Source organism: Anoplopoma fimbria, chromosome 6, assembly GCF_027596085.1.
Source record: "Anoplopoma fimbria isolate UVic2021 breed Golden Eagle Sablefish chromosome 6, Afim_UVic_2022, whole genome shotgun sequence".
NCBI classification, from domain to species: Eukaryota; Metazoa; Chordata; class Actinopteri; order Perciformes; family Anoplopomatidae; genus Anoplopoma; species Anoplopoma fimbria.
The window spans coordinates 5,436,352-5,462,750 of record NC_072454.1 but is presented as its reverse complement, the minus strand read 5'-3'; the positions used below and the strand labels follow the sequence as shown (position 1 = coordinate 5,462,750).

At 40.9% G+C, this 26,399-nt stretch overlaps 1 protein-coding gene across 1 annotated transcript in view; it reads left to right on the top strand.

The window, feature by feature from the left end:
- atrnl1a (attractin-like 1a) overlaps positions 1-26,399 on the top strand; it is a 237,273-nt gene that overhangs the window by 192,215 nt on the left and 18,659 nt on the right. Inside the window, exon 28 of the mRNA XM_054600058.1 lies at positions 7,242-7,337. Within this exon, the coding sequence (XP_054456033.1) occupies positions 7,242-7,337 (96 nt within the window). The remainder of the gene's footprint in view (positions 1-7,241; positions 7,338-26,399) is intronic.

Here is a 26,399-nt window from a genome sequence, read left to right as displayed (position 1 = left end):
GGCTCTCATAGACATTTTGAACCCTCGATGCTGAATTAACCACAATGCACAGCGTTGTGACGTTAAACCAGGAGAAACCCCGAGGCGTGGCACAAAGGTGTTCAGTTTGTCACTTGTAATTTAAAATGGCTTATAAAAAACATGAAATCGGAGGTATGCAAGGATAGGTTATATCACACACTGGGTTTATTCATCAACCATTTTTTTTACTTTGGTTATTGAAGCTGTTTTTGACAAAATAGATTATTTGACAATCGCCCCTCATCTTGTAAGGAAGATCCCGAAAAAGTTTCAAATCAGGCAGTAAAAAACATAAAGATAAAACCCCTCTATTGTACATAACATGTTAAGGTGACAGCAAGGTAACGGGATGTGTTGCCACAAAGTGCCATTTGTATTTATACCATTTCAAGCCCTTGCAGCCTCTCACACTGAAGCATTTACCAGATGACGTCAGTTAAAGCCACTAGGGTTCAGGACTTTAGGTCTTAGAAGGGACGTTGGGATTCGGGCCGCTGACTCTTGGTCTCAACTGAACTGCTGTGAGTCACTTAACATGACTAGAGACAGATTTGTGGTAGTACTGGTTTTGTAGAACCACACTCCGAAGGCTTTGTCCTGCGGCCACTGAACAAGTATACTAAGTGTTTTTTCTACTAATGTGGAACGGTGTGTTGGAAGCTGGTGTGGTGCATGTGGCAGATCCTATCAGGAGAGAATATCTGTGGCCTTGTTTACTCTGCTCAGATTCCACTCACCACATTCAGCCAGGAGACAAATGTCGCTGGAAACTTGGCAAACATGCAGGAAATGAGATTTGTTATCGCCTCTCGATTTTGGCCTCGCTCGAATACAATTTCAAGAGGCAGATACGTGTCTGTGTGTGTGATTCTCAGTGTAAGTCTGCCTGTCTGTGCTCACACCTGAATGTCTGCACACATCCAACAGACACGTTTGGCATCTTCTCCCAGTGTTTTTATGATGCAAATCCACCAGCGCACCCGTGTGTGTCCTTTGTAAAGCAGCTGCATTGTCTCAAACCAGCTGTGCCTCTGAGGACACTGCGCCTGAATTGATTCATTGTTTCTTCAATACCCTAATATCATATGATATGCTCAGAGGCAAATCCTATCTGTCTCCAGTCACAGCACTGAGCTTCAAAAGCCACATAATAATGGAATAATTGAAAACGTATCTGTATTAATCAGGGGTGTATACATGCGTGTGTGTGTGTGTGTGTGTGTGTTATTTGTGTAGATGCCACAATGCTGTGCTCAGAGAGTGAGATAGTGTGGGTAACCCTTTGTATCTGGTCTCTTCAGATCGCTTCTTTTAAACGTTTGGGTTGGTGGCAACTTGGTGCCCCAAGTAAAAGACTTCATGTATGTAAAAGTTCACCTTCTTGACACCAACCATGTAGCGTGAGCAGCATGTCAGCAACATGATAGCAACGCCTCTGTTGGTTTTTATACTGGTTACTATGAGCTTCAGAGACCCAAGAGCTACAAGAGCTATGGCATCGTACTCCTTTAGCCAGGAAACATCTATGTAACTTTTGTGATTGTGAACAGTTCCCTCCAAAAATTGAGATCCAAAAAGCTGAGACCATAATTTGTTCTGTGTGTATCTGTAACAGATGTATAGCCCTGTCCTGCCCTACTGAGTCTAAAAAGATGACCGATATTGCAAAGACATACAATGCTTGACCGACTTTTACATCAGAAGAAGATTTTGCCTTTTTTCCTGGCGGTGCTGAACCGTAAAAATGTGAAATCACAGTCCCCCTTTTCATCTGTTCCGTCTCATATTTGCATTCACTTTGAATGCATGCATTAGACATCTTTTTAGGATGGAACTATATTACAGTCTTCATGGGTCACTGGGAGATACAGAAAACCAGTTTCCAGTTTTCAGCAATTTCTTTAAAAAAAAAATCAGTTTTCAGTGGCAGCCATTGTAGCAATGTCATGGTGATTTTTTTTAACTTAAATTGATGCTCATCTTAAGGACATAGTTAAACACTGATATTAGCTTTAAACCTCCTGTGAACCAAACAGTGCAACATGGTGAAGCTCTGACTCTCTTTGGATTTAGGAACATTCAGGAAGAGTTATAACCCCTGTCCAGAAATGGTTGTTTCCCTCTTATCTCTGATTAAAACATTAATCAGACCAAAACCTGCAGCCTTCTGTGGCATTGATTAAACCATCTAGTTAGGATACAGATGGACTGGAGGAACATGGGCGCTGATGTTGCATTACATCTACAGGGGAAACAGGGGCAGTAATGTTGGATGAGAAATGTGTTGTTCAGTAACACATCAGCACATTCTGCTCTGTGAGTCGGGCGTGTTTTCTATGTTTATTTGCTCTGTGTGTGTCTACCTCATCCTGCTTTTTCTTCTTCTACTTTATTTTTTATGCTAATATATGAACATGTATATTCTATATCCACTTGTGATTGTAGAGAATGCCATCCTCAAACCATGGCATTAATCTGCAGCCTCCGCACGTTTGGTTTCAGGCATTCCACAAGGTTTTTTAACCTTTCTCAAGAGATTTTCTCCCATTTGGCCACAAGAACATCCATGAGGTCCAACACTGATGTTGGGTGATTGGAAGCAAACTTTAGATGTTATGATACTATTGTTTTTGCCCTTGCAGAGCTGATTTGGAGTTTAAATGCAGCCATAGTAGCAGTCAGCCACTCGTCGTGTTGTGAAACCCATCATTTGCATCCAAAGTGCATCCAAAATCAGCAAACAGCACATTACAACGATATTTCCAATTCATCCAGCACGACTGGCAATTTTAGCTCGCAGGTGCTACTTTGGTTGAACCGCTTTCTGTGAAGCATAATTCACCATGTGATTGGCTTCATTGTTGCAGCAGTCTCATTTTTCTCCTGGCTGTTTATGCGTCTCTCTGTCCAGCTGAGATGGCTGGCCGGACGGATGGATGGATGGATGCAGGTATGGATGTCATGCTTCTCCCTCGAGGCTGTAGGTAAACACAGGCACATTGACAATATGGACGCATACTCGCAGGAAAAGTTAACTTTGTGTCTTCTTGTGATTGAATTTGAATTTCAAGCATCCCGCTGAAATCCTTGAAACTGTAGAGCTAAATATCATCACTCTCTCTCCCGTAGACACGTACGCACATACAGCTCTGTCTGCACTCCACCCCTCCCCCCTCCTTTTGTCATCCAGTTGGTGGTGTCTAGCGTGGCACGACTTGTTTACAGCACAGCAGAGTTAATTAGCCGTTTTATGGCTGATTTACAGCCCGACAGGCAGACAGAGAAGATGGCCGCTGCCTTGTCCTTGTTGCCCACTCAAGGTCTTATCAAAAGGGGGCGTTAAACACACAACCCATGCACGAGCACGCAGACAAGTAGTCTGTTTGTACTGAACATTTGCATTTGTATGCATGTACACATGCACGGTGTCGCACCAACAAGAAAGTACACACTCGCACACACTTGTATATAGTAGGCTCTAAAACTTAACACAGTGCTGAATATTACTCCCTCTTTTTATGTCCCAGCATAATTCCAATGTCTAGACTGATTTATCAGACTGCACACACACACACACACACACACACACACACACACACACACCCACACACACACACACACACACACACACACACACATACAAAAGTGACCCAGCTCACCTTGACCAGTTTGTCTAATCTCACTAACAGTGGAGCAGTGGCTTCAGGGGAGAAAGAGCTGAGAGAACACCTCATATGACACAAACTCACACATGGAGGCACCCAAACAAAACACAGGTTGAGTTATGAATACAGCCACCTCCTTATGAAAGATATTGTCGTCAACAAAAAACTGAATCTCCTCGAAAAAACCTTTCTAAACTCTTTTCAAAATCCTGTAGTGCTATACGAAGTGAACATCATGATTTTTTTTTTTTTTTTTTTTTCATTTGACTGTAAATGCCAAAGCAGCTAGCAAAGTTTAAAAGAAATGCTATACTTCTTTGTTTGAAAAGTGAAGGCAGAAGTGTTGTGATTAATCAGTGTAAAAATCACTGGGAAGAGGTTGAACTAGAAGATCAGGTGAAAAAATGTATCCTGGACACCCTGAACCTTAGCTTGAATTGTTTTACCCACAGTCACCTTTGGTGTCCTTAGCCATGATCTTTCACTAACCTGAACCAGGAAGTTTTAGTCTCCAAAACTTAACTTAACTTAACCAAACCTTAAAGGGGTTCACATATTTTTGTTCTTTTCAGATATTTTTTCAAGCAATCCAAACATGTAAACATGGTCATTTATGTCATAGTTATTTTAAAGTTAGATGAAGTTAGCTTCAGCTAAACCCTTTGTACAGAAATGGGATTGTTTTTTGATTTTGTTCCCCATGATTTACACTAAAATCCCTTTAGACAGATATGTATTTGCAGCCAGTATGGACAGAGGAAACAAGTACAGCATCCATTTATTATATATCTGTATATGAGAAAGTTTGTGTTGCTTTAAGACAAAAAAAGCATCCTTTCAAATACATGTTGCTATGCTCATATACAATTTGGAAACAAACACTATTGTCCTGTTGATAAGGTCGACCTACCCGACCAAAAGCTCACCGGGATGGTTTTGAAGGGTATTTTCTTTTGTTGGTTAGGTTTGTATGAAGCCTTGATAAACTACACTATTTAAAAGTAAGCATGGCAGTCACTTTGTTTAATGAAATGTATTCATATCTCTTTGTACATAAACACTGACAATAACGCAAAACGTGATGCACTTCTAAAGTTCTACCCATGTCTAAAGGGCCTACATTATCTCATCTGAAGCTGACAGTACAGAGATACCCCGGCTCTCTCCCACACCTCCTCACCTAGGCTCTCACAAATCTGAGCTGACATCGGCAGGAGGCTAACAGCGACGCTCGCGAGCACACGCTGTCATCCGGGGCAGCGTTGGCATAGCGGTGACAGCTAACAAGGGAAGACATCACGTTAGCCGGCACGGCGGCACGCTAGCAGAGCAGTTGCCGCCGCCGCCCAGCCGCGCTGATGTGGCTACAGGTGTAGTAGTCATTCATGCTTAAAGAGTCTGACAACTGGCAAGCGAGCAGCCGGCGGAGCACTAGCACAACACCTGACAGCTGGGTTATGTCAATGTGTAGTCTTTTTTTTTTCTTCTTCTCAGCAGCAGGAGAGGACACAGAGGTACAGGAGGTGCTTCAGTTTAGGTAGCGGTAACAGAGCGTGGAAGCCATTGACATTTATGGGTGGTTTGCTTCTTTTTCTCGTCTGTCTTTGTCAAATTTTTCTGCTTTGTTTCCTTTTTTTTTCTCCTTATATTTCCTGAGTCGTGGCTCTTCTGTAATTTTTTTTATTCTTTTTTTTTTGTTCTTTCTTTATTCCAATTTATTTATATTGGGATTTTCCTTAAATTGCTCTCAAATCCTTTTTCTGGTTCTATATCATTGATGCCTTAATGTGGGCGGCTGTGGCGTAGTGGAGAGCAAGGTAGTTCTCCAATCAGAGGGTCGGTGGTTCGATACCCGGCTTCGGCAGTCGATGTGTCCTTGGGCAAGACACTTGACCCCAAGTTGCTCCCGAAGGCTTGCCATCGGTGTGGACTGGATGATGCATGAATGTTAGTTAGAGTCTGATGGTGGCACCTTGCATGGTAGCCTGTCATCAGTGTGTGAATGGGTGAATGATATGTAATATACTACTGATTGTAAGTCGCTTTGGATAAAAGCGTCTGCTAAATGACTGTGATGTAATGTGATTATTGATAGCACAGAGTGAAAAGAAACATATAAAAGTAACACGTACTACAGTTGCATCCTAAACTACTTGACATCTATTATTTTCCAAGTCTATATATTTGTTTTATATTTTTTTCCTTGCTCTTCCTTCCTGCGCTTGCTTTTGCAATGGCTGTATTTTCCCACGCAGCTACATGAAGGTTCATTTCATTTGTTTCATTATTAGCAGAAAAAGCCTCTCAGGTTATAAACAAACCAAAGTTTTCCCCTCCAGTAAGGGTCACAATCATCTGCTTTCCCGGCACTGGTTTAACCAATCAGAAGTGTGTACGTTTGTGTGTGTGTGTGTGTGTGTGTGTGTGTGTGTGTGTGTGTGGGCCTCAACAGGCTGATTATCTGCCGAGACAACAAGCAACATACTGATGATTAGAGCTTGGCGCATAACCGGCCAGCAATGAGTTTGTTTTGTGTGAAACAGGTGGCCACCCCCCGAGCTAAATGTAGAAACCAAAACCACATTAACATGTCTGTAGTGAAGTGGAGAGAGCCGGGGAACGGGGCTTTTGATGGAGAGGGAAGGGTGGATGAGGGTGCAGTGAGCATGCTGTTATCTCCCCTCATAGCAATTTGGGTATAGAACGCATATAGACACATTTTGTTTTATCTTTGTTGATGTTGGTGTGCTTCTTTGTGTGGGAGTTTTCTCTTGTATGCATGTTCCCGATATGTATTTCTGGTTTTTTTTCATGTACTGTATTCTATGTTTGTGTTTTCAGTCGGGGTGTTTGGACCTCATGCTGATAGAGGCCTCGCCATCTGCCTTTGTTCAGCTGACATTTCCTCATTACTGAAGACTGCACCGCCCTCTTCCTCCTCCCATCTGACTCCCTCCGTCCCCCCACCACCTGCCTTTCCCCACTCCTCTTCATCTTCCTCCTGTGCGTCTATCAACCATTCTGCTTTGATCTCTGCTCCACACTTCCCCCTCATCACTCATTCTCCTACTTTCATCCTTTTCTCCTGTCTTTCTCTGCTCTCCTGCTTTCTGTCCCCCTTTTTATTTTGACTCCCAGTTTCTCACCTTCTCCAAATTCTTTTCTGTTCCTATACTCTTTGTCATCACTCTTCTCCTCTCTTTTCTCCAGCCGTCCTTTAAACCTTCCTTTCCTTCGTTATCATATGCGATTATTGGTTAGAAAAAGCGTGCATGTACCCTTTGGTTGCTGGGTAAAATCTGTCATCCAGATCGGTGCAGGGGAGAAATTGAGCAACCCTCTGCCTTTGTTCATTACTACCATTTAGGAGGCCGATTAACCTCCAGTTGGTTGTAGTGGAGCTGGTTACTGGCCAACTCTAGGTCACTGTGGTCCAACTGTACATGAATAATAATGTGTTTTTTGAATTAAAAAACTGTTTACTCTGTCAAATATTTCTCTCAAAGTAACATGTTGAATAAAAATACATTTTCTTTTTTCTGTCTCACTCTATAGCAGCTGATGAGAGAGCGTCAGCAGATGGCCAGCCGTCCCTTTGCTTCGGTGAATGTAGCGCTGGAGGTGGGCGGTGACCAGGAGGAGCTGCTACAGGTCAGCACAAAGACACAAACATGGGCGTACAACTGAGATAAACACAACCGAGGCGTGCTCATATACACAACCACGCAATGATACGAACGCTGCAGAGGCCCTCCGACCTTCTGCCACGACGGGTCGCTGTGGGCGTGTGATTGTGTGATTGTGTGGGTGTATTGTGGGTAAACAACAGGATGCTGACTCTGTCAACAGACTTGTGGTGCAACGAGTTGCTTTGGGAAAAGTTGCATTTATAGCAACTTATCTATATCCAAATATCTTGCAGAGGTTGATCAAAAAATATGTTTTACAAAAAAAAATAATAATAGGTGAAACGATCCGTGTGGGCGGACTTTGTATTGGAGTTGCCAATTTGCTTTCGCTTGAAAAGAAAATGACTCTGAAAACCACTGAGAGAAGTCTGTGGTGATTGGAGGTGAATAGAGTTGTGATTCTTCGAAATGGCAGCGGTTCATGAATTCAGTTTAACATCATCTGGTTTGCCTGGGATGCCCACAGCGCAGCGCACAGCCAAGTCAACATGGACTCTTGTCGATTCAGAAAGAATAGCAGCGGCCATACTATTGTTTCCTGATTAGTCGCAAACAAACACAGGGGGCTTCAGTGGTTACAGACCGGCCACTACAGCTGACTGTTTGGGAATTAAATGGTGTTCAACATATGCACAAACAAACAAAGAGTCCTCAGGCGGATCTGGTAATGGAAGCGCCATTGTCAGCTCAGCCAGAAACAATCAACATGCAGTTAACTTGTTGTAGATAGGTGTTTTTTAGCCTTATAAATAACAAATATATAGGCAAAGGTTCCTACTTAACTTAAAGAAACAGTTTGAACCAGCAACAGATGAGCAGTGATGCAGTCTTTTTACTGATGTGTATACTGATTTGTTTTCTAACATAGATGCCCCTTTTAGACTCTGTTAAGAGATGTGATGCGTGTGTGGTCCACAGCATCTGTGAAGTTATTGAAAGCATGTGGGTCATTTTGGAGGCATCCTGAGGCGAAGAGGTCTGCAAGAAAACTAGATGAAATTAAACTCCATTTGGGAGCCTTTGCTAAGCAGGTGCAGACAAACACAGCTCATCTCAACAACGTCCAGATCACGCCGCAGAGAAGTTCTAACGTCAACGAAAGGTGAAAGGCTGACGGGAGAAAGTTCAGCTTGTTTCAAGAGCCAACTTTTCACTTAGGCGCTCAGTGATTCTCCATCATGCTGGAACCTCACCTTCATGGCTGATGGGTCCTCAGGAGGCATCTGGTCCCGCTGCTTATATCAGCGTCTTGTACAAAGAGATTACAAAGCACATGCTACTACACGACAGTCTTACTACCACGGAAAGGGTAACCAACAAATCTGGTGTTCTCCTGAGGGCGAGTGACAGGCAGTTGTCGTAACGGTGGTGGTGTCACCTCTGTTGTCTGTTTTAATGACATGCACATGCAGGGTTGAGATAAACAGTGGGTGTGGTTAAGGAGGCTCTTTGACAACCCCGTTTCCAGAAAACAATGTTGGGATTGCACATTCCTGCAAATTTCTTGCATGATGCTGATTGTTGACATTTCTAAAAAGTATAATTTCAGCCTCGTGTAACGCTGGCAGGAACACACAATGCCACATGCTTAACGATGTGAAAGAATTGGTTAGGTTCAGGCAACTAAACTACTGGGTTAAGGTTGCAAAAAAATGTGGTTTGTGTTCAAATAATAACGTTATAACATAGCTACTGTAAATGAATAACAGACTTTCTCACACTTTAGATTTTTAAGCTTTAATTGTTGGTTAATCAATTTTTCCCCCAGTGTTTATTTTATTTTTTATTTTATTTTAAATGTGAGCACTTTGGGCCACATGCTTGTATGATTTGTGCTATAAGTAAATATAGTTGAGTTGAAAAAGGATGGAGAGAAGCTTACCATACCATTACCACACCAGCTTATTTTATTTAGTATTGTGTTGAAGTTTTTTCCCCTGAATATTTGCTCATTATTTATTAGGTTGTGAGTGTGATTGCCTTACGCAGAGCAGGTGTCATTTGTTTGAAAAAGCTCATCCTGATTGGCTGATTGCATAAATATGCATGCAACATGTTGCTGAAGGTTGCTACACTGTGATTGATCACACTTTTCCTTTACGCCATAGTAAACTACTTATTTGTCATCTTCAGTTTTTTCCCCGCAAAAATGCGTTGCCCATTTAGCTGATAAACTGTAACATTGTACAGTTACAAGTTGTTTGGTGATAAATGACAGTAATCTCATTACACAAGGTCCATGAAACGGCTAAATGGAACCAGCTAATTTGTCTGACCTTGGCTTGATGTAACTCATTTCAACGTATTTATAATCCTGATAGAAGCAATGCATCATGGGATGTGAACTCTTACCTCCCTAAAGCCACAGCGGAGCTCCGTGACAGATGTTGCAGAAGATTGACTTTGTATAAGAGGCCATTTAGTCAGAATGAAAGGCGACAGAACAATCACCCTCATTAATCAAACTCCATGCAAACACGTGTGCATGGATGGCTTTGTTAGAGGAAACGGAGTTCAGAACAAACAATGAAGAGCCTCCAGTCCTTTTTTACATTTTTTATTATAGTATCCAGAGGCAGACAGACTTAAATATTTCCAAATTTTGTTTTTTAGAATTTTGTGTGATTTGAAAAACTGTGTGAATTTCAAAAAACCTTAATTTAGTTATAGAATAAGATCCTCTTGTTAAGTTGAGCCAATTCAGATATTATTTTAAATTTCCATTGTATGACAATTAATCTTAAACATAATTCCTTCATAACACCTTCATACATTTATTACACAACCTTAGCACAGTTCAATACGCAAACAGTACCTACACTTTTTTTATTAATTGTATTCACATAACTTGTTACTGTTTTTCTCTCAGTATTTTGTTTAAGTAATATGAGATCTGTTAGATATTCTGTAAAACATATTGTATTTTTTTCCTCTCTCCCTTGTTACCTGCTAACGCAAAGTCCATCTCCACATAGTTCCTCCCTGTTTGAGGTTTCATCTCATCACACAGCTTGTGCTGAAGGTTACAGAGACAATGGTATGGAAGGCTATCTGCACACGACGCTTAATTAGTTTTAGCTCCGTTTTAACCTGGTTGGACTCGGCTCAGTTCAGTTCGGTTCCTGTACCCGCCGAAAAACCTCCGGAGTACCTTCCCTTATCTCCGCCTCAGCCTGGTTTCCCTTTCATTCTTGAAGGTGAGAGACAATAGGGCAGAACGCTATCTTCACACTGAGGTTAATTACACAACATCTGGTTCATAGTCAAGCATGCAGCTTAGCATAATTGTGTAATGAATGAGGGAAAGGGAACATTTCCATGCTGCCCCGCTATTTTATGTTTTCCCGCTTACGCAGAGCCACAGAGTACGGTTATACAAATAGAGCCATCATCACCCCATTTCATGGCATGTTTAGACAGCGAGTAACAAACACAACACCTGTTGTTTCCACACACACACACACACACACACACACACACACACACACACACACACACACACACACACACACACACACACACACACACACACACACTGATTTGGTCTGCATGGGAGGGAAGCCAAGGTGTGTGAAGTAGACGATGAAGATATAATTGCACGGAAAGGAGTGTGATGTGACTCATGGAGGATTAATGCATGTGAAATGTGCATTTTGTTTTTTATTTATAAATGATACATATATTCCATCTTCTATCAGTTATCTCCTTTCAACAAAACAAAACAAAAATACAAAATATTGCAACATATCTACATCTAAAGAAACTACATATAAAGGAATATAAAGACAAAAAAAATGGGAAAAAATGAAGAAAAAACCCAATTTTTTGTTTTTCTTTTCTTTATTCATTTTATTTCTAGATGGATGGATGGATGGATGGATGGATGGATGGATGGATGGATGGATGGATGGATGGATGGATGGATGGATGGATAGATAGATAGATAGATAGATAGATAGATAGATAGATAGATAGATAGATAGATAGATAGATAGATAGATAGATAGATAGATAGATAGATAGATAGATAACCTTCATGGGAAGACACCAACAATACAGCTGCAGATTATATATATATATATATGTATATATGCATTTCATATATGTAATAATATGAAATGCACACATGATTTATTGTGAAAAGTTGCGTCTATGGCTATGACTATCAATTAGCAAATTACAAACATAATCAAGCACTGACTACAACAGAGCTGTAGGAGGAGAGCTAGTTAGCCGTTAGCATCTGTTGGGAGACCTACAGTGTGTTAAGCTAGTATTCAACAAAAATGAGAAATCACTATTAATTAACATACGTGGCAAGTCACAAAATGTTGATAAAAGTATCACAAGCAATGGATTTTTACTCCTTTTTCTACCGTTCTTGCGACACAATATCCACTCAACCCATCAATAAACTTTTTTATTGTCATTTTAAGGCACATCTGTCTTTACTTTCAGAATCCTGCGTTCTGTATACCCAACATACTCCTCGACTACCTCTACAGCCTAAAATATGCGTCCTTATCAACATAATACAGGCAGCAACTCTATTTCCAACTAGAACATAATTGGGAGAATAAATTATTGTTACATAAACATCATTTCTAAAAGAGAGGTTGGACATATTACCATGTACGTATATACACGCTCACATATGCTGCACTGTGGTGGCCACCCACTGTCTGATTCCTGATTCATGTCCTCTCTAACCACATTGTGTTGCCATATGGGTAAATAATGTATCTCCTTGCAGAGTAGAGGAGATGCCATCCCCTGAGCGTCCCTCTTGAGTTACCTTTAAGAAGCTACAGTCCTCACCGTCTGTGTTCAAACCACAAAGAGTGTTACTGTTTGAGAACAGACACTCAGGATCCATCACAGCACTATGAATTCATGTGGACGTGTGGCGTGCTTTGAGTCCCCAGGACACATAAAAGATGAACTTAAAATGCTCTCCAGGTGGATTTGCGTCAAAGACACCTTTTTTCTATACTCCAAAAGACCTGCAATTATATGTCCTTTTGGAACAAGATCCTTCTATCATTTCTTTTTGAAGAAAGCTCTGTCATGGTGAGGTTTCTGGGCTCGGTTAATCTTTTATAATGATACGGACTCTGTCTGTCACAGCTGGGAAGATGTGTTTTTCAACTTCTAAAGACTTGAAATCATATTGTTCAAACAAAGAGAGGAAAAAAAAAACACGTGAAAGTCCTTTTTAACTGGAAAAAAAGTTTTCACATGGCGAGGTGTCTGGAATTGGTAAATTTACACAACCTGCATGTGTCACAGCTGGAAGTAAATGTGTTGGCCTGCACAGTTTCATCTGATCTGTTTCCAAGGGAGGGAAACTCACGGTGAAACAAACCATGTGCAATTTTTACCGTTTCTAACTTCAAGGAACTATTTAAAAGAGTTGGTTTAGCCAAATATATATATATATATATATATATATATATATATATAATACAAGGTCATGCAGTATTAGTATTAAATTTTCCATCCATTGTTTGGTTTGATTTGTTATATAACGTAGTTATATAATCACCTGTATTGGATTAGAGGAAGGAGACCACCAAGGTCTGTTTGACTAAAAGCTTAGACAAAAACTTGGGTGTTTAAAATTGAGGTGTGGGTTTGTGTGTTTGTGTGTGTCTGTGTGCGTTTGGATGATTTAATTTGCTTTAATTTCCAAGCCCTTCTCAGTTAGTCTTTTTATGAATGCCACTCTCAACATTTGTTATTATTTCGATGCCTGAGATTTAATCTAAAACCAAAATGATATGGTGTCATGACAGATTAAATTGGGGATCACTGGGTTGTTCAACAGAACTTTTCAGCAACTGACAAAGTAGGATAAGACTTTATTTAAAGGTCATTCATTCCAGAATAGTTTCCTAATACTTTTCATGGAGTTCCCTGGGAATTTATAATAATTTATGTTGAATTGTTTACTTTCCTGTAGACACATTTCACATTCTTGAAATTTCAGTTGACCTGCTGTGCATTGACTAAAATAATGTATAGATAGGTAAGCATGCAATTAATTAATTTGAAATGTGCCAAACAAAAAGTAACTTTTTCCCCAAGAATTAATACAAAATGTCATTAATTTATTAATTAATTAATTAACCTCAATTGATGATAGTCACGAGTTAAATGGCTATCACTGGTCATCACTTCTTTGGGTTGAAAAAAGATAACCACAACACACATTTAATATAAATATCCACGTGTTTGTGGGATGTTTAGTAACATGCTTATGATTCCGCCTCCTGCTTCTTGTTAACCACAACCCTCCATATGTTAAATAGCAGTAAACGCCACTTCATCACAAAGTATATGGGCCTTTTTTTTTTCTGCGGCTAAAGGCCACCTCTTCCATTCCCCAACATGATGAGAACTTTACAGTGCGCCATGGCTGCATTACAGAACAGAGGCATAGTCATCAGCATAAATCGATGTTTCCACTGCCTCCATAAAGAACTGCCGTTACGTCGTAAAGCTGATGAGCCCGCAGCAACTAGCATCTGCACGCCTCCGCCCAGAGGAGAGCAGTTCCCACCTTACCGCTGATTAACGGCGGTCTCCTGTTTTCATAATGCCATTTAAAGCAAAGAATGAATCAGTTTCATATCTTATGTTTTAATGTGGCGTGTTTATTCTTCAATCGGAGGGATTTAATATGCCTCAGAAAGGAGGGTTGGTGGGTGGAGAAGGATGGATGGACGGACGGGAAGGGAATGAACGGGAAAGGAGCAGATAAATAATATTTATGACACCTGGGTGTAATGTATGTTTGGTTGAAAAATACACAGCTAAAAACTGATTTACCCACAGTTCATGCACACACACACACACACACACACACACACACACACACACACACACACACACACACACACACACACACACACACACACACACACACACACACACACACACACACACACACAAGCCACTGCAGGGCTTATCAGATAACACAAAAGCTTCCATGAGGCAGAGAACAAAAAAAAAAACGAGATAAGATACAAACACACACAGGCACACACTCATTTGCATTCATCATGGACAATTGCCCCTACACTCCCTTTGGTTGACTTTGGCTTTATTCACCTGTGGCTCTTTCTGTGAGTCTCACCACCGACTGCCGACTCGCACACACAAACATGTTATTAACTCAATAACTCACACCCCTGTCAACACTAACAAGGCTAAAACAAAGCCATTCCTCTTCATGTTCTGTTTGCGCTTTAACAAAAAGATTTTTTTTTTTCCTGTTTTTTTTTCTCTCTTTTCATCATTGTGGAGATTAGAAAAAAAGATGCCCAGGCCACACATTGTCTTTGTGGCTGGAGGAAAGGCACCTGCAGCAGCTTCAGCTGAGCAAACGTGCTGATGGTTTTCAACCATCTCTCTTACACTGTGACTCGTTGTCCCTTTCTGTGTATTTTTATCCACCCACCTCTATGAGTGCAGGAACTGAAAATCATACTCCAGACATACAATACAAAAGATTTTTTTTTTTAAAAAAGCAAGTCTGCTTTTTTGCAGATATCAATAAAATAATTCAGTGTGGGGATAAAGATTGAAAGTTCCCAGTCAAGGAGAAGCACTATATTTTCGATTAAGTTATAGCACTTGAAAATGATGGTGGAACTTATTGACCCGGCTCAGATAAAACACCACGATAACCAGCTCCAGCTGAGAGACTTTGAATCATTGTTGCCATCGGGTCAAAAATAAACTTTTAAGAAGGATTACCATTTGTCTCCCCTAATTTTCTGAATGAATTGGTCTGAAAGCTTTCCAGTTCACCAGTTCAAAACTGAACAATTTGAATGCTAAGCTAATGGCAACTATGATGACGGTGGAAACGTGGCAGCGCTCAACGGTTTAGTGTCTAGTGGAATATCTTTGTTTTGTGAATGCAGTGTTGTATAGTTCTGTCTGCCCGAACTGACTCATGCTTTGCTCCATTTTTTGATACTTTTTAAAAAACCTTTACAAGCAGCAGCCTCCCAGTGGGCTGGTCAATACTAACATGCCTTGCAGCTACACATTGTTTAAAAGGAAAATATTTGTATTCTAGTGGAGACTTTCTGAATATCAATCAAAAGATCAGCACACTGTATGAAAAGCTCAGAGCAATTTTGAAGGTGCAGCATTACGATCTGAAAGAGAGATCTTTGTCAGGTTTTATCAAAGCTCCATCAGAAAGCAGAAGAAGCAGCATATAAACACATCCATCACTCAGGTGATTGTGATCTGCATGATTGAGAGTCAATCTACTCCGTCTGATACTCCCACAAGGGGTGAGAGTATATGGAAAAAAGAACTAGAAATGTCAAGATCAATATTAAACAATCATATATAAGGTATAACTTTAAAGAAAATTGTCAAATATAAATATATATAATATAATATAACACAATAACCATCTTGAAAACAACAATTATCCTAGAAACTAGAGAAAATACATAAAAAAAGTTGAAAAATAGAATACAGTAATACATGTTTGGCTCAATAGAAAATATAATGTATATTTTCTTCATGGATGTAGGCAATTTCAGTTAAGCAATTGGACAAAAGTGTTAAGACCTACATCTTAAATGCAACACATAAGAAGTTTAGTCAAACTTACATCATCATTTACAAATCATCCAAATGATCATAAAATATAAAAAAAATAGCAAATACAAAAAGTAGAACAATAGAAAAGTAAAGAAAAAGTGATATATGAATATATTATTCGCTCAAATTAAGATTTTAGGAATACAGGGAGGTGGAACCCAGCAAATATGTATGAAATAATGCACAACACTTCTTGATTGTTACCATTTATTGAAGAGTCGTCTGTGTGAATGTTTTTTTCTCAATTGAAATATCTTATAGCTTCAATACACTGTATAATATAATATACATATATAATAATAATATAATCTGATATAATAGACATGACACTGTCAGGGTGAGGAATAAGATGTGTTTTCTAACCTCCTGCCCCCACTCATGGTTAATCTATTACAATTATTGTGTTGATAGCTAATTAGTCTCAGTGTTAGGATGTGAAGAAGATTACTTTAGTGGAGAAAATGAGTCTGCACGTGTGCAGACGTGGTGCCGTTCCACTCTTCATTAGGACCGGGGGTGAAAACGTATTTCTTCTGATTAGATATGAGTCAGATATAAAAGGTCCTCCCACACTGCTAAACAGAGAGGATTCAAGGCTGTCAAACGAGCTGAGAACCTGTTGTACTTTTACTTCCCTCTCCTCCCTCCCCTGCAGGGGAGACAGGGAGGAACCAGAGCCGTAAAAATACGAGTTAACATTTTATAACGGGGTCCCAGTTTTGAGGCCTGACATTTACAACCGTACACACTGGATGTTACCTCTCCTCCTTTCCTATGCTGGACTGCTTTCACCCAAGGCCCCATATACCCATATATCTAACACATATATCTGAAATGTATATAGAGATATAGATATATATATAGATAGAAAGATAAATAATGAAATAGATAATATAAATCTAAATGCTTGTTTTATAAATAAGTTATTTTCTAGCATGTGCTTTTATAATAGTAACTCCAGGCTGTCAGTTGTCTCTCTCTTTTCCTTTTTTTTACCTTTATTTGAACATCTTTTCATTCGGTCTACGATCCATCCAGCTTTATACAGCTCACCTTTTTCTCACTTCTCTCACCCTATCTCCCCTCCCTTATTGTTCCATCCATCCCTCTACCTCCCTTCCTCCCTCCTCCTCTCTCCCTCTCTCCCTCTCACTCTGTCCAACATGTAGTTTAGTGCCAGCTTCAGGTTCAGCTGACCAAGCAGGCACGCCCATTAAGTCCTGAACACTCAGTGAATGCAGTGTGTGTGTGTGTGTGTGTGTGTGTGTGTGTGTGTGTGTGTGTGTGTGTGTGTGTGTGTGTGTGTGTGTGTGTGTGTGTGTGTGTGTGTGTGTGTGTGTGTGGAGTAGATGTAGGCATGCCGGTGATAGGTGAAGGTGCGTTGTGTGCGTATAATGTAACAGACGCTAAACTATCCTTGCAGACCAAACTGAATTTCCTGCGCAGACGGAAGTTTACATGCAAAGAAAAAGAAAATTGACTGATGTCTCGAAGGATTTCATACAAAGTCAGTCCAACCAAAATGGTGTAAAATGACGTGCAAGAATGGTGCACCATTTTGTGAGACCGGACTGCGCGTCTTAAGAACTAACCGTGTCTTTTTGCTCAACGTGATGAATTGTGAAAACAGTGCTGGGATCGATCAGACAGAAGTAGAAAAAAAGAGGGCTTGAAATAGAAGTTCAAACCTCTCATACCTCTTAACAACTGGCCAATCACTGTGTAAAAAGCAGGCTTGATTATTCAGTTGACGATTAAAGAAATTCACAAATAATTATAAGATGCCCCATGATTCCGCTGTTACGAAAATCATTCACGTAGGAAGCGGTTCAGGACTGTGGAACAATGCAATAATGTGGTACCTGGCACCCTTATTCTTTCTCATTAGGCCGTTTCCTCAGTGAACAGCCTTTTCTTCTCTGCCCTCTTAATGATGAGAGTGTTTCTCTGCTCTCCTCTTTTGTCCTTGATCGATACCTCCACTCCTCCTCCTCCTCTGCAAACCGTCAATACTGAAAATGGAGGGAAAAACGTGGCTTTTTTTCAGGGATGATGACGGCCTTTGGAGCATTGTTATGTGGGTTCAAGTGCACAAGCGTGTAGACGTGAGTGTGTTTACATTTTATACAGTACAAGAGCGTGTGTGTGTGTGTGTGTGTGTGTGTGTGTGTGTGTGTGTGTGTGTGTGTGTGTGTGTGTGTGTGTGTGTGTGTGTGTGTGTGTGTGTGTGTGTGTCTGTGCACAGCCAGGTATATATCAGTGTGTGTATATCCTCCCCTGTGGACGCAACTACACATCCTTGGCAGCCAGAAAACACATTAATCTTTCCAAACACTAATAGTGAACGAAGAAGTGGAGAGGACAGAAAAAAAGTGTGTGTCTTTGTGGGTGTGTGTGTGTCTAGAGTAAAGGAGGAGGAGGAGGAGGAGGAGGAGGAGGGGGGTGAATAAAAGTTATACTCCATCTCCCAAATTAAGAAGGGGGGGAAAAAGAAGTCTGGCTTTCATCAGGCATTAGAGAGATGATTAATTTGTCGTCTCAGAGAGAGAGGGATGGAGGGAGAACGGGGGAGAACGGGGGAGGGACAGCGAGAGGTTGTGAAGTGGCCCCTCTGTCCTCCCTTGCGTTAATAGGATTGTTCGCTCACCGACTCTCTGATTAAAATGGAAATTTAACGCAACTGCCGACTCACAAAAACTCACCTCCCCCTCTCTTACACTCGGACACAAACACACACATTCATGCAATGTGCTTAATATGCAGGTGTGTGGAGACAAGGATGTGACCGGGTGTCCCACACTGAGGACAGGAGGAGAAAGGAGAAGAGGGAAAGACAGACAACAAACAAACAAGTCGGGGGGGGGACATGATGAAGGAGAGAGGGATAGAAAAGATGAAGAGAGGATGAAATAGAGGGTGAAAACAGGACGACAAACATGGTGGAGTAACAAAGTGGGAGGAGCTATTTCGGTCTTAATTCGTTGTCTTCATGGACATTGTTACATATGCGTACTTTAACTCCATGTTGTTTGTGATTGACGGATATTTCTCATATTCTGAGTTCTGATATGTTTCAACGTATCCTCATCAAACGCTTTTTGTCATTTCTTACCAAAAAGTAACTTCTGATTTTCCGTGCATTTTTCTAAGAAAGTCCTGAAACAATTTCCTTTGACACATTATAACCTTCTGTCTTCACGGGAAACAACTTAGTTAGGTTTAGCAAAAGATCATGGTTTTGGTAAAAGTAACTACTGAAGTGGCGTAAAGTGACAAAAGTCTAGCGACAAATAAATCAAAGTTGAACTCTGGTTTCACACGGGACACGTACACCTGGGTGGAAGAACTCTTTCAGTTTTTGCAGGGTTTATACTTCCTGGTTCATGATTATGTAGAGTACATATGAATTGATATTGAGGGATATTTACAAAATACCACTGATTAATCCTCATACATATAGCATATGAGAACAGTCTTGATGTGTGCATTCTCAGAAGGTAAAGTGACACGTCTGTAAGATAAGTTAACTACATGAACAGTGGATGCAGTATGAGAAGTAAGGCCAGCAACAGAACGATAGCACAAGTTTTGAGGAGAAACCAATTTATGATGTTTCTGCTTCTGCCAAGATATCGGTAGTAAAAGTGAGGGCATTTTAAGCTGAGTTCATATTGATTTAAAGTAAAAGTTCTCGATAATATTGATATAGTATTCCACGATTCCAGACCAGAGATCCGGTCCCCATGCTGATATACTTTTAAATCCTCCCGTTATACCAAAGGACCCACCGGCTTAAAGTCACATTCTTATCATTTAAAACTTCAATGAGAATAAATGAAGGCCTATGAGAGATTCACAATGTGTGTGTGTGTGTGTGTTTGAATAATTTGGTTTATTGTCCAGCCCTAGGAAACGATATTCTAGGCAACCAGTGATGACTCCTACTTTGTATGACAAAAAGTACGAAAAAGCAATAAAGGCAAGAAATACAGACATACTGTGGAGAAAAACAAACATACAGGAGTAATGAGAGGAAGAGAGGGATAAAAGAGATGAAGAGCAGCAGTTAGAGGACGGCAGGAAGGCAGGCGATGTGTGAGTGAATGTGTGTGTGAATGTGTGAGGCAGCAGTATCTATAGACAGATTACCACTCCGATAGATGAAAATTGTAAATAATTTGCTGTAATGGTGCATCCCTGCTCCGGGAGCCAGAGGCTGATTCAACATGACACTCGATCTGGATCCCACTCTGGGAGCCTTCAAACGCCGCTAAGCCACCCGCTTGACGAGCAGCCGACTCCGTTCCCACCGACGTAGAGTGAAAGTCTGAGCCCCCGACTCCCAGCGGTGCAGCTTACAGTGTGTGTGTGTGTGTGTGTGTGTGTGTGTGTGTGTGTGTGTGTGTGTGTGTGTGTGTGTGTGTGTGTGTGTGTGTTAGTGTGTGTGTTAGTGTTTTTAAAAGAAACACATTTCTTCAACTGATTTCAGTCCTGTCATCCTTTCTCCCCCTCGCCTCCGTCTCTCCATCTCTCCTCCTCCTGTCCTCCACCCCCGTAAACTCCTGTTTTGTTCTCCCCTCCCTCTCTTCTTTTCTCCTCCTCCTCTCATCTCTGCAGATACACATTTCTCATATTTTCTTCCCTTTTGACTGTGTTCTCCTGCCTGCTGTCTGCTCTTCCTCCCGGGTTTTCAAAAACAGAGGCGTCTGATACCGACTCACAAGCAGCCCTTCAGCCTCCGTACGCGACACGCACCCGGCTTTAAACTACAACGTCAACTTATCCGCGTCATTATTGGACGCTCGGAGAAAATGCTCGGGACTGTGATGACGTAGTGTGAAGGTCGAAAATATCCACACAGGGCGAGGGGAGTGGAGGTGAATGGGTCAAACAAACACGGGACTTTCAACCAGGAAACCGGTGTTCATGTCTCAAAGTCACATGAGTTAAGTTTGTGACGTTTTTTCCGTGCTTATGTTACGTTGTTTACTTAGTTTATGTAGTTATTTTAAGATCAACCGTGATGTTTTTTCCCAAATCGAAGCAGTTTTGTTGCCTAAGCAAGTGATTTTGTTTGAAAAAACGTTAAACACATGCGCTGGACTACCAAGTGTTTTGAACAGCGTCAGTATGTGACTTGTTGGAATGAAAAGGTGTTGTTCATGTCCTTGTCTCCTCTTTTCGATTCCCCCTATCTCACTATTTTCATCCCCTTCTCTCCTTTCCTCTTTCTCTCTCCTTGTCTAATCTTGTCTCATGTTTTGTCCTCCTATCTCGCCCGATCTCTTCTCCTTTCATCTCCTAATTTTCTCCTCTCCTTACCTCTCTTCTCCTCTGCTTGTTTTCTCTCATGTGATCTGCTTTGTCATCTTATCTTCTCATTTCCTCGCCTCTCCTTTAATGTCCTTGTTTCCTTCCCTCTGCTCTTCTCCTGTTTTTCCTCTCACTTTGTTTCATCTCCTTGTTTCCTCTCCTTCCTCCTCACATTCTCCTCTTCTCCGATTGTGTCCTCTTTCCTCCTCTCCTCTCATTAGCACTATTTCATCTCCTAATTCCCTAATCTCCTCTAAATGTCTCCTGTTCTCTATGCTCCTCTCCTCATTTCCTCTCCTCTACCGTTTGACTTTTATCTCCTTTTTCTCCCCTCCTCTCATCACTCCTTTTCCTTTGCAGTGTCCACTCCCCTCCTCTCTTTTTCTTCATCTCAACCAGTCTGCGTGTCGCCATGTTCGTACATTTTTAAATGTGAAAGTGTAGAGTTGTGAGGATAATGCTGGTAGACAGCCTGCAGGAGGCTGTCACGGAGACAACAGCATGTCCGCTCTGCAGGGCCTTTTTGTTTTTCTTGTTCACCAGCTGCAGGTGACAACAAACTGTTATGAGACATGAAGCACGGCTTTCATGGGGAGGAGAGGAGAAATTGGAGGCGAAGAGAAGGGACGAGGCACACCATATCTCCTGTTGGATCTCTCTGATTATCAGGATAAAGATGCCACTTTGTGCCGGAAAATCTCCTCTCGCTCTCAAAGCTGGAAGGGATTTTCTTTTTTTCTTAGAAATACCGCAAACATGTCCTCCTGCTCCCTCTGCCTCCCTCTCCTCAGGCTGTGAGCTGAATCCAGATATACATGGCAAACTGCACTTTTTTTTTTAACTTTGTATTTATTATAAGAATACAGCCTCCTCTTAAATGCCACAAGGAAGGAACGGCACAGCTGCACATGCTCGCTCTGTAGTTCTAAAGGTCAGAGGTTATGACGGGCATGCAGTGTTATAAATTGATGGGTTGACAGATTTGCAGCTTTAACGAAGAAAACTGGTCGATAGGGCGGCTGTGGCATAGTGGAGAGCAAGGTAGTTCTCCAATCAGAGGGTCGGTGGTTCGATACCCGGCTTCGGCAGTCGATGTGTCCTTGGGCAAGACACTTAACCCCAAGTTGCTCCTGAAGGCTTGCCATCGGTGTGGACTGGATGCATGAATGTTAGTTAGAGTCTGATGGTGGCACCTTGCATGGTAGCCTGTCATCAGTGTGCGAATGGGTGAATGATATGTAATATACTACTGATTGTAAGTCTGCTAAATGACTGTAATGTAATGTAATGATATAAAGTAATGCTCGAAAGAATAGAAGTGAAAATGGTATTTCGAAGTGTGCTGTCTCTTTGAGAGAGGAAGAAAAGGTGAAAGCGATCCAACACTTTGGTCCTCCATGGTGATGTGGATGTGGATGTATACTCTCATCACCACTTCATTATACATAAATGTCACTCCAACGTAACCATATATATCCAATGTAATTACTTTCTGCTGAAAGGCACAATCTGAGGAAAGTAAACAACACAAAGAAGGTTGTCATGTGACCGAACTTTTATCATGCAGAATAACAGCAAAGAAACAAAGATCTTTCTTTTTTTTTTCCTGGCGTTGTTAAAGGTTTATTTACATTATGATGTTTTTACACACAGCACTTAACAGACTGTATTTTTTTTTTTTACAATTGCAATCAGAGGAGTTTAGAATCTGCCGATCACCTGTCAGCACAAGTACAGGATTATTTATAAAATGATCAGCTACCAGATGTTTTCTTACAGAGACAGTCTGAATGTAACTGGACAACGTGTCCTCATACAACAGTCCATATGTTATATCGAACAAAAAGTTGTTCCTAGTTTTATGTGCATTCTCCTACAGGAGTGGTGTTACTTATGTATTGAAGTGACATGACAAATTAACGTTAAATACAGCAGTTTCCTGGGTGAAATTCCAGTGTTATTGGACCCACCCATCCACCCTGACCTGCTCCTTATGTAGAAGTTCTCACTCTTTATACTATTATATGAATTGATTGCGTTAGTGATATGTGAATTACAGTGTTACAGTGAGAACAGCCTTAACTGGACTACCTTGAGTAGTACTAGTAGTGCTACCAACCACCATTTAGACATCTTCATTTCATAAATACGTGTGTACCATTTTTCCCTCAGTTTATCCACAACACAAATGATCTCTCTGACATAAGGGCTGTGAGCTGTGCTCTCTGCATCCACTGCGCCTTGAACCTAGCAGCAGAACAAAATAAGACTGATGGTGTGAGCAGACTAATTGCTTCCTCTGAGGTGCCATTTAACAACACTAATCCACCTTTCAGGCGCCACCAAAAAAGTGTTGGATGTGACCCAAAACATTATCTTTCATGTAATTTTTTTTTTTTTCAACAAAAAAGAAAAATGCATTTTAACAGACCGACTAGAACAAAAGGAGGCAAGAAAAACCAAAAGATGCACACGCATTTAAATAGATGTATAAAATAAATTCTGTTATGGATGTATGCATAAATGCATGCTTACATTTAGAGAAACACTAGCAACAAATCCTTAAATTAAAAAGAAATAGGGTTGCTAAAACATCTCCACAGCTAAAGTGGAATATCAGATGGAAAAGCACGACAAATGCACTCCACACACACATACACACACACACACACACACACACAAACACACACACAGACAAACACACACACACACACACACACACTCTGTCTCGCTCCCTGATCAGCAACATTTCCTCTCAATCCAGCAGACTCCCTGGGGAGGACAGCGACAGAGACACACAGACAGAGAGAGAGGAGGAAATGGGAAAAAAAGGGGTTTTGGATGTGGAGAGGATTGGACGTGACAATTTTCCGCCCTGCGGGGGTGGACATGCATGGCCGGTCTAATCCGCTAAGGAGGGCACGACAGGGGGGGAACTCTCCACACCTCAGGGGTCACAGAGCGAAGCAGTGTTTGTGTTTGTGTGTGTGTGTGTGTGTGTGTGTGTGTGTGTGTGTGTGTGTGTGTGTGTGTGTGTGTGTGTGTGTGTGTGTGTGTCAGACCAGTCAGAGATGTGTTGGACAGGGAGGCCGGTCGGGGTTACAGCGCGTTCAAAGCCTCTCAATCCAGCACCGAGACCTCTGTGTCAGTTTAAAGTCACTTGAAATGCCACCAGGGAGGATGAGAGAGAAGGAACGAGTGATAATTCAGGACTTTGGTTACCTTCAGATGTTTGTTTTTAAATGTCTTTAACATTTGTCAAACCTTGCTTTGCTGATGAATTAAGCATATCAATAATGCGCTACAGACTACTAATGAATACTGTCTTTTTAAAGACACAAAATCTTATATTTTGCCTTAAATTAGGTACGTAAAGTAAAAAACCTGATTTGAATAAAAGTTATACCATATCCAGTCAAAACCTTTTGTATTTTTTAAGTTATTAAATCTTAATTTAATATTTATTTTCAGGTACTTTTATTACTAAATGACATACACCTGTAGATTCAATAAGGGAATAAGTAAGAGGATTCAAATTTTGATTTGATGTTTGGGATTCGATACCATTCTTTCAAACCCCAGACCTACTTATCGTTGCCTCTCTACACACAGTTTCTTTGCTCTGAACGGAGAAGTGTTTAAAGTGTAACATCCAGATAATCAGCATGACAAAGATCCTTCAGATATTCAGATTGTGCCTGAGGCTTTAGTCGATATGAACAGAGATAGTACGAGCATCGTTTCAAGAGATGCACCTGATATACGAGTTCTAGTGCTTTTATTTTTTTTTTTACAGTTTGTTAAGAAGCATTTGGGTAAAGCTTTATTTAACTCCTACCTGAGTCCAGCAGTAAATAAAGGACATTGTTTTTGTATGTATGAGCTGTTACCCATTCCAATTTGTTCTCAATTTTTCTTATGCATCTAGATAACCCAAAACCCCTGTTTCAACATTTTCATGAATATATTTCAACATCTAGTTCCTGCTTCACACTGAATTCTGTTAAAGCAATGTTATTATGTCACCTAGATATCCCCCCCCAAAAAAAGTTATTGAGTGTTTGTCCAGCCATGTGTTGATAATGTCAGTTTCGAGAGGATGAGTGTTCACGACAGACAAAAAGAGGTGGAGAAAATGAGACAGACAGAAATGGAGAGACAGATAGATAGAGCGACAGAGAGAGAAGGCCATTAGGAGGAAGAGATAGAGAGCGAGAGTGATGGAAGTAATGGGCAAGACGGAGAGGTCTGACAGTGAAGATTGTAAGGGACAACGAGGGGAGAGAGGAACCGAGGAGGCGATCTGGAGGGAGGACAGGAAAGGGATTTGGAAAGGAGAGGACGGAGATGGGTTCTGCACACTAGCCGTGTATCCATTCACATATTTTTAAGCTTAATTTGAAATATTGCATGAGAAAAGCTGTGAGGGAAATGGCAAAATTCAATAAAGTTTTTACGCTCACTTGAGGTTGTTTTGGCCTTTGTCAAAAAAGTGTCGATGTACAAAACGGGATGTCGAATAAGTTCTGACATAGCAAATATTTAAAATAACGACCTATATGAACTGCCTATCCAAATATCAACCCTGTCAAATATCTGCATCATCTATTGAAATGCATTTTTATACTCTTCATTTCCCCGTGTTTTTCTCATTACTTCTGTCTTAATTCTTTGGAATAACCAATATCAAAAAAGAGAAAAAAGGAAAACTAGCCCTGCTCCTCAGAGCCTTTGCTGTCTTTTCTCTTCCTCTGTGGTTGAAAGCATAACGCCGACGTCGCCAGTATGCGAGTCTCAACATTAGCGCTACTTATCATGGAGCATTCAGCCTGTTGAAAGATATAATGTTCCCTTATCCTTTTGAATTGATTCGAGAAGTGTCGCTCTCCATATGGGACTCCATAATAAAGATGATGGATGTAAATACATTAGTGCTTGTTCATAACTTCCAGGAGGGAGAGCTTCAATAATTCTCAATTGAGAGGAGAAGGAAAGAAGTACTCAAGTAGAGATATACTTTAACTCATAACTCTCTGGACGTATGACAGAGCCCAGTCACCCAAAAACTAAAAAATAACTT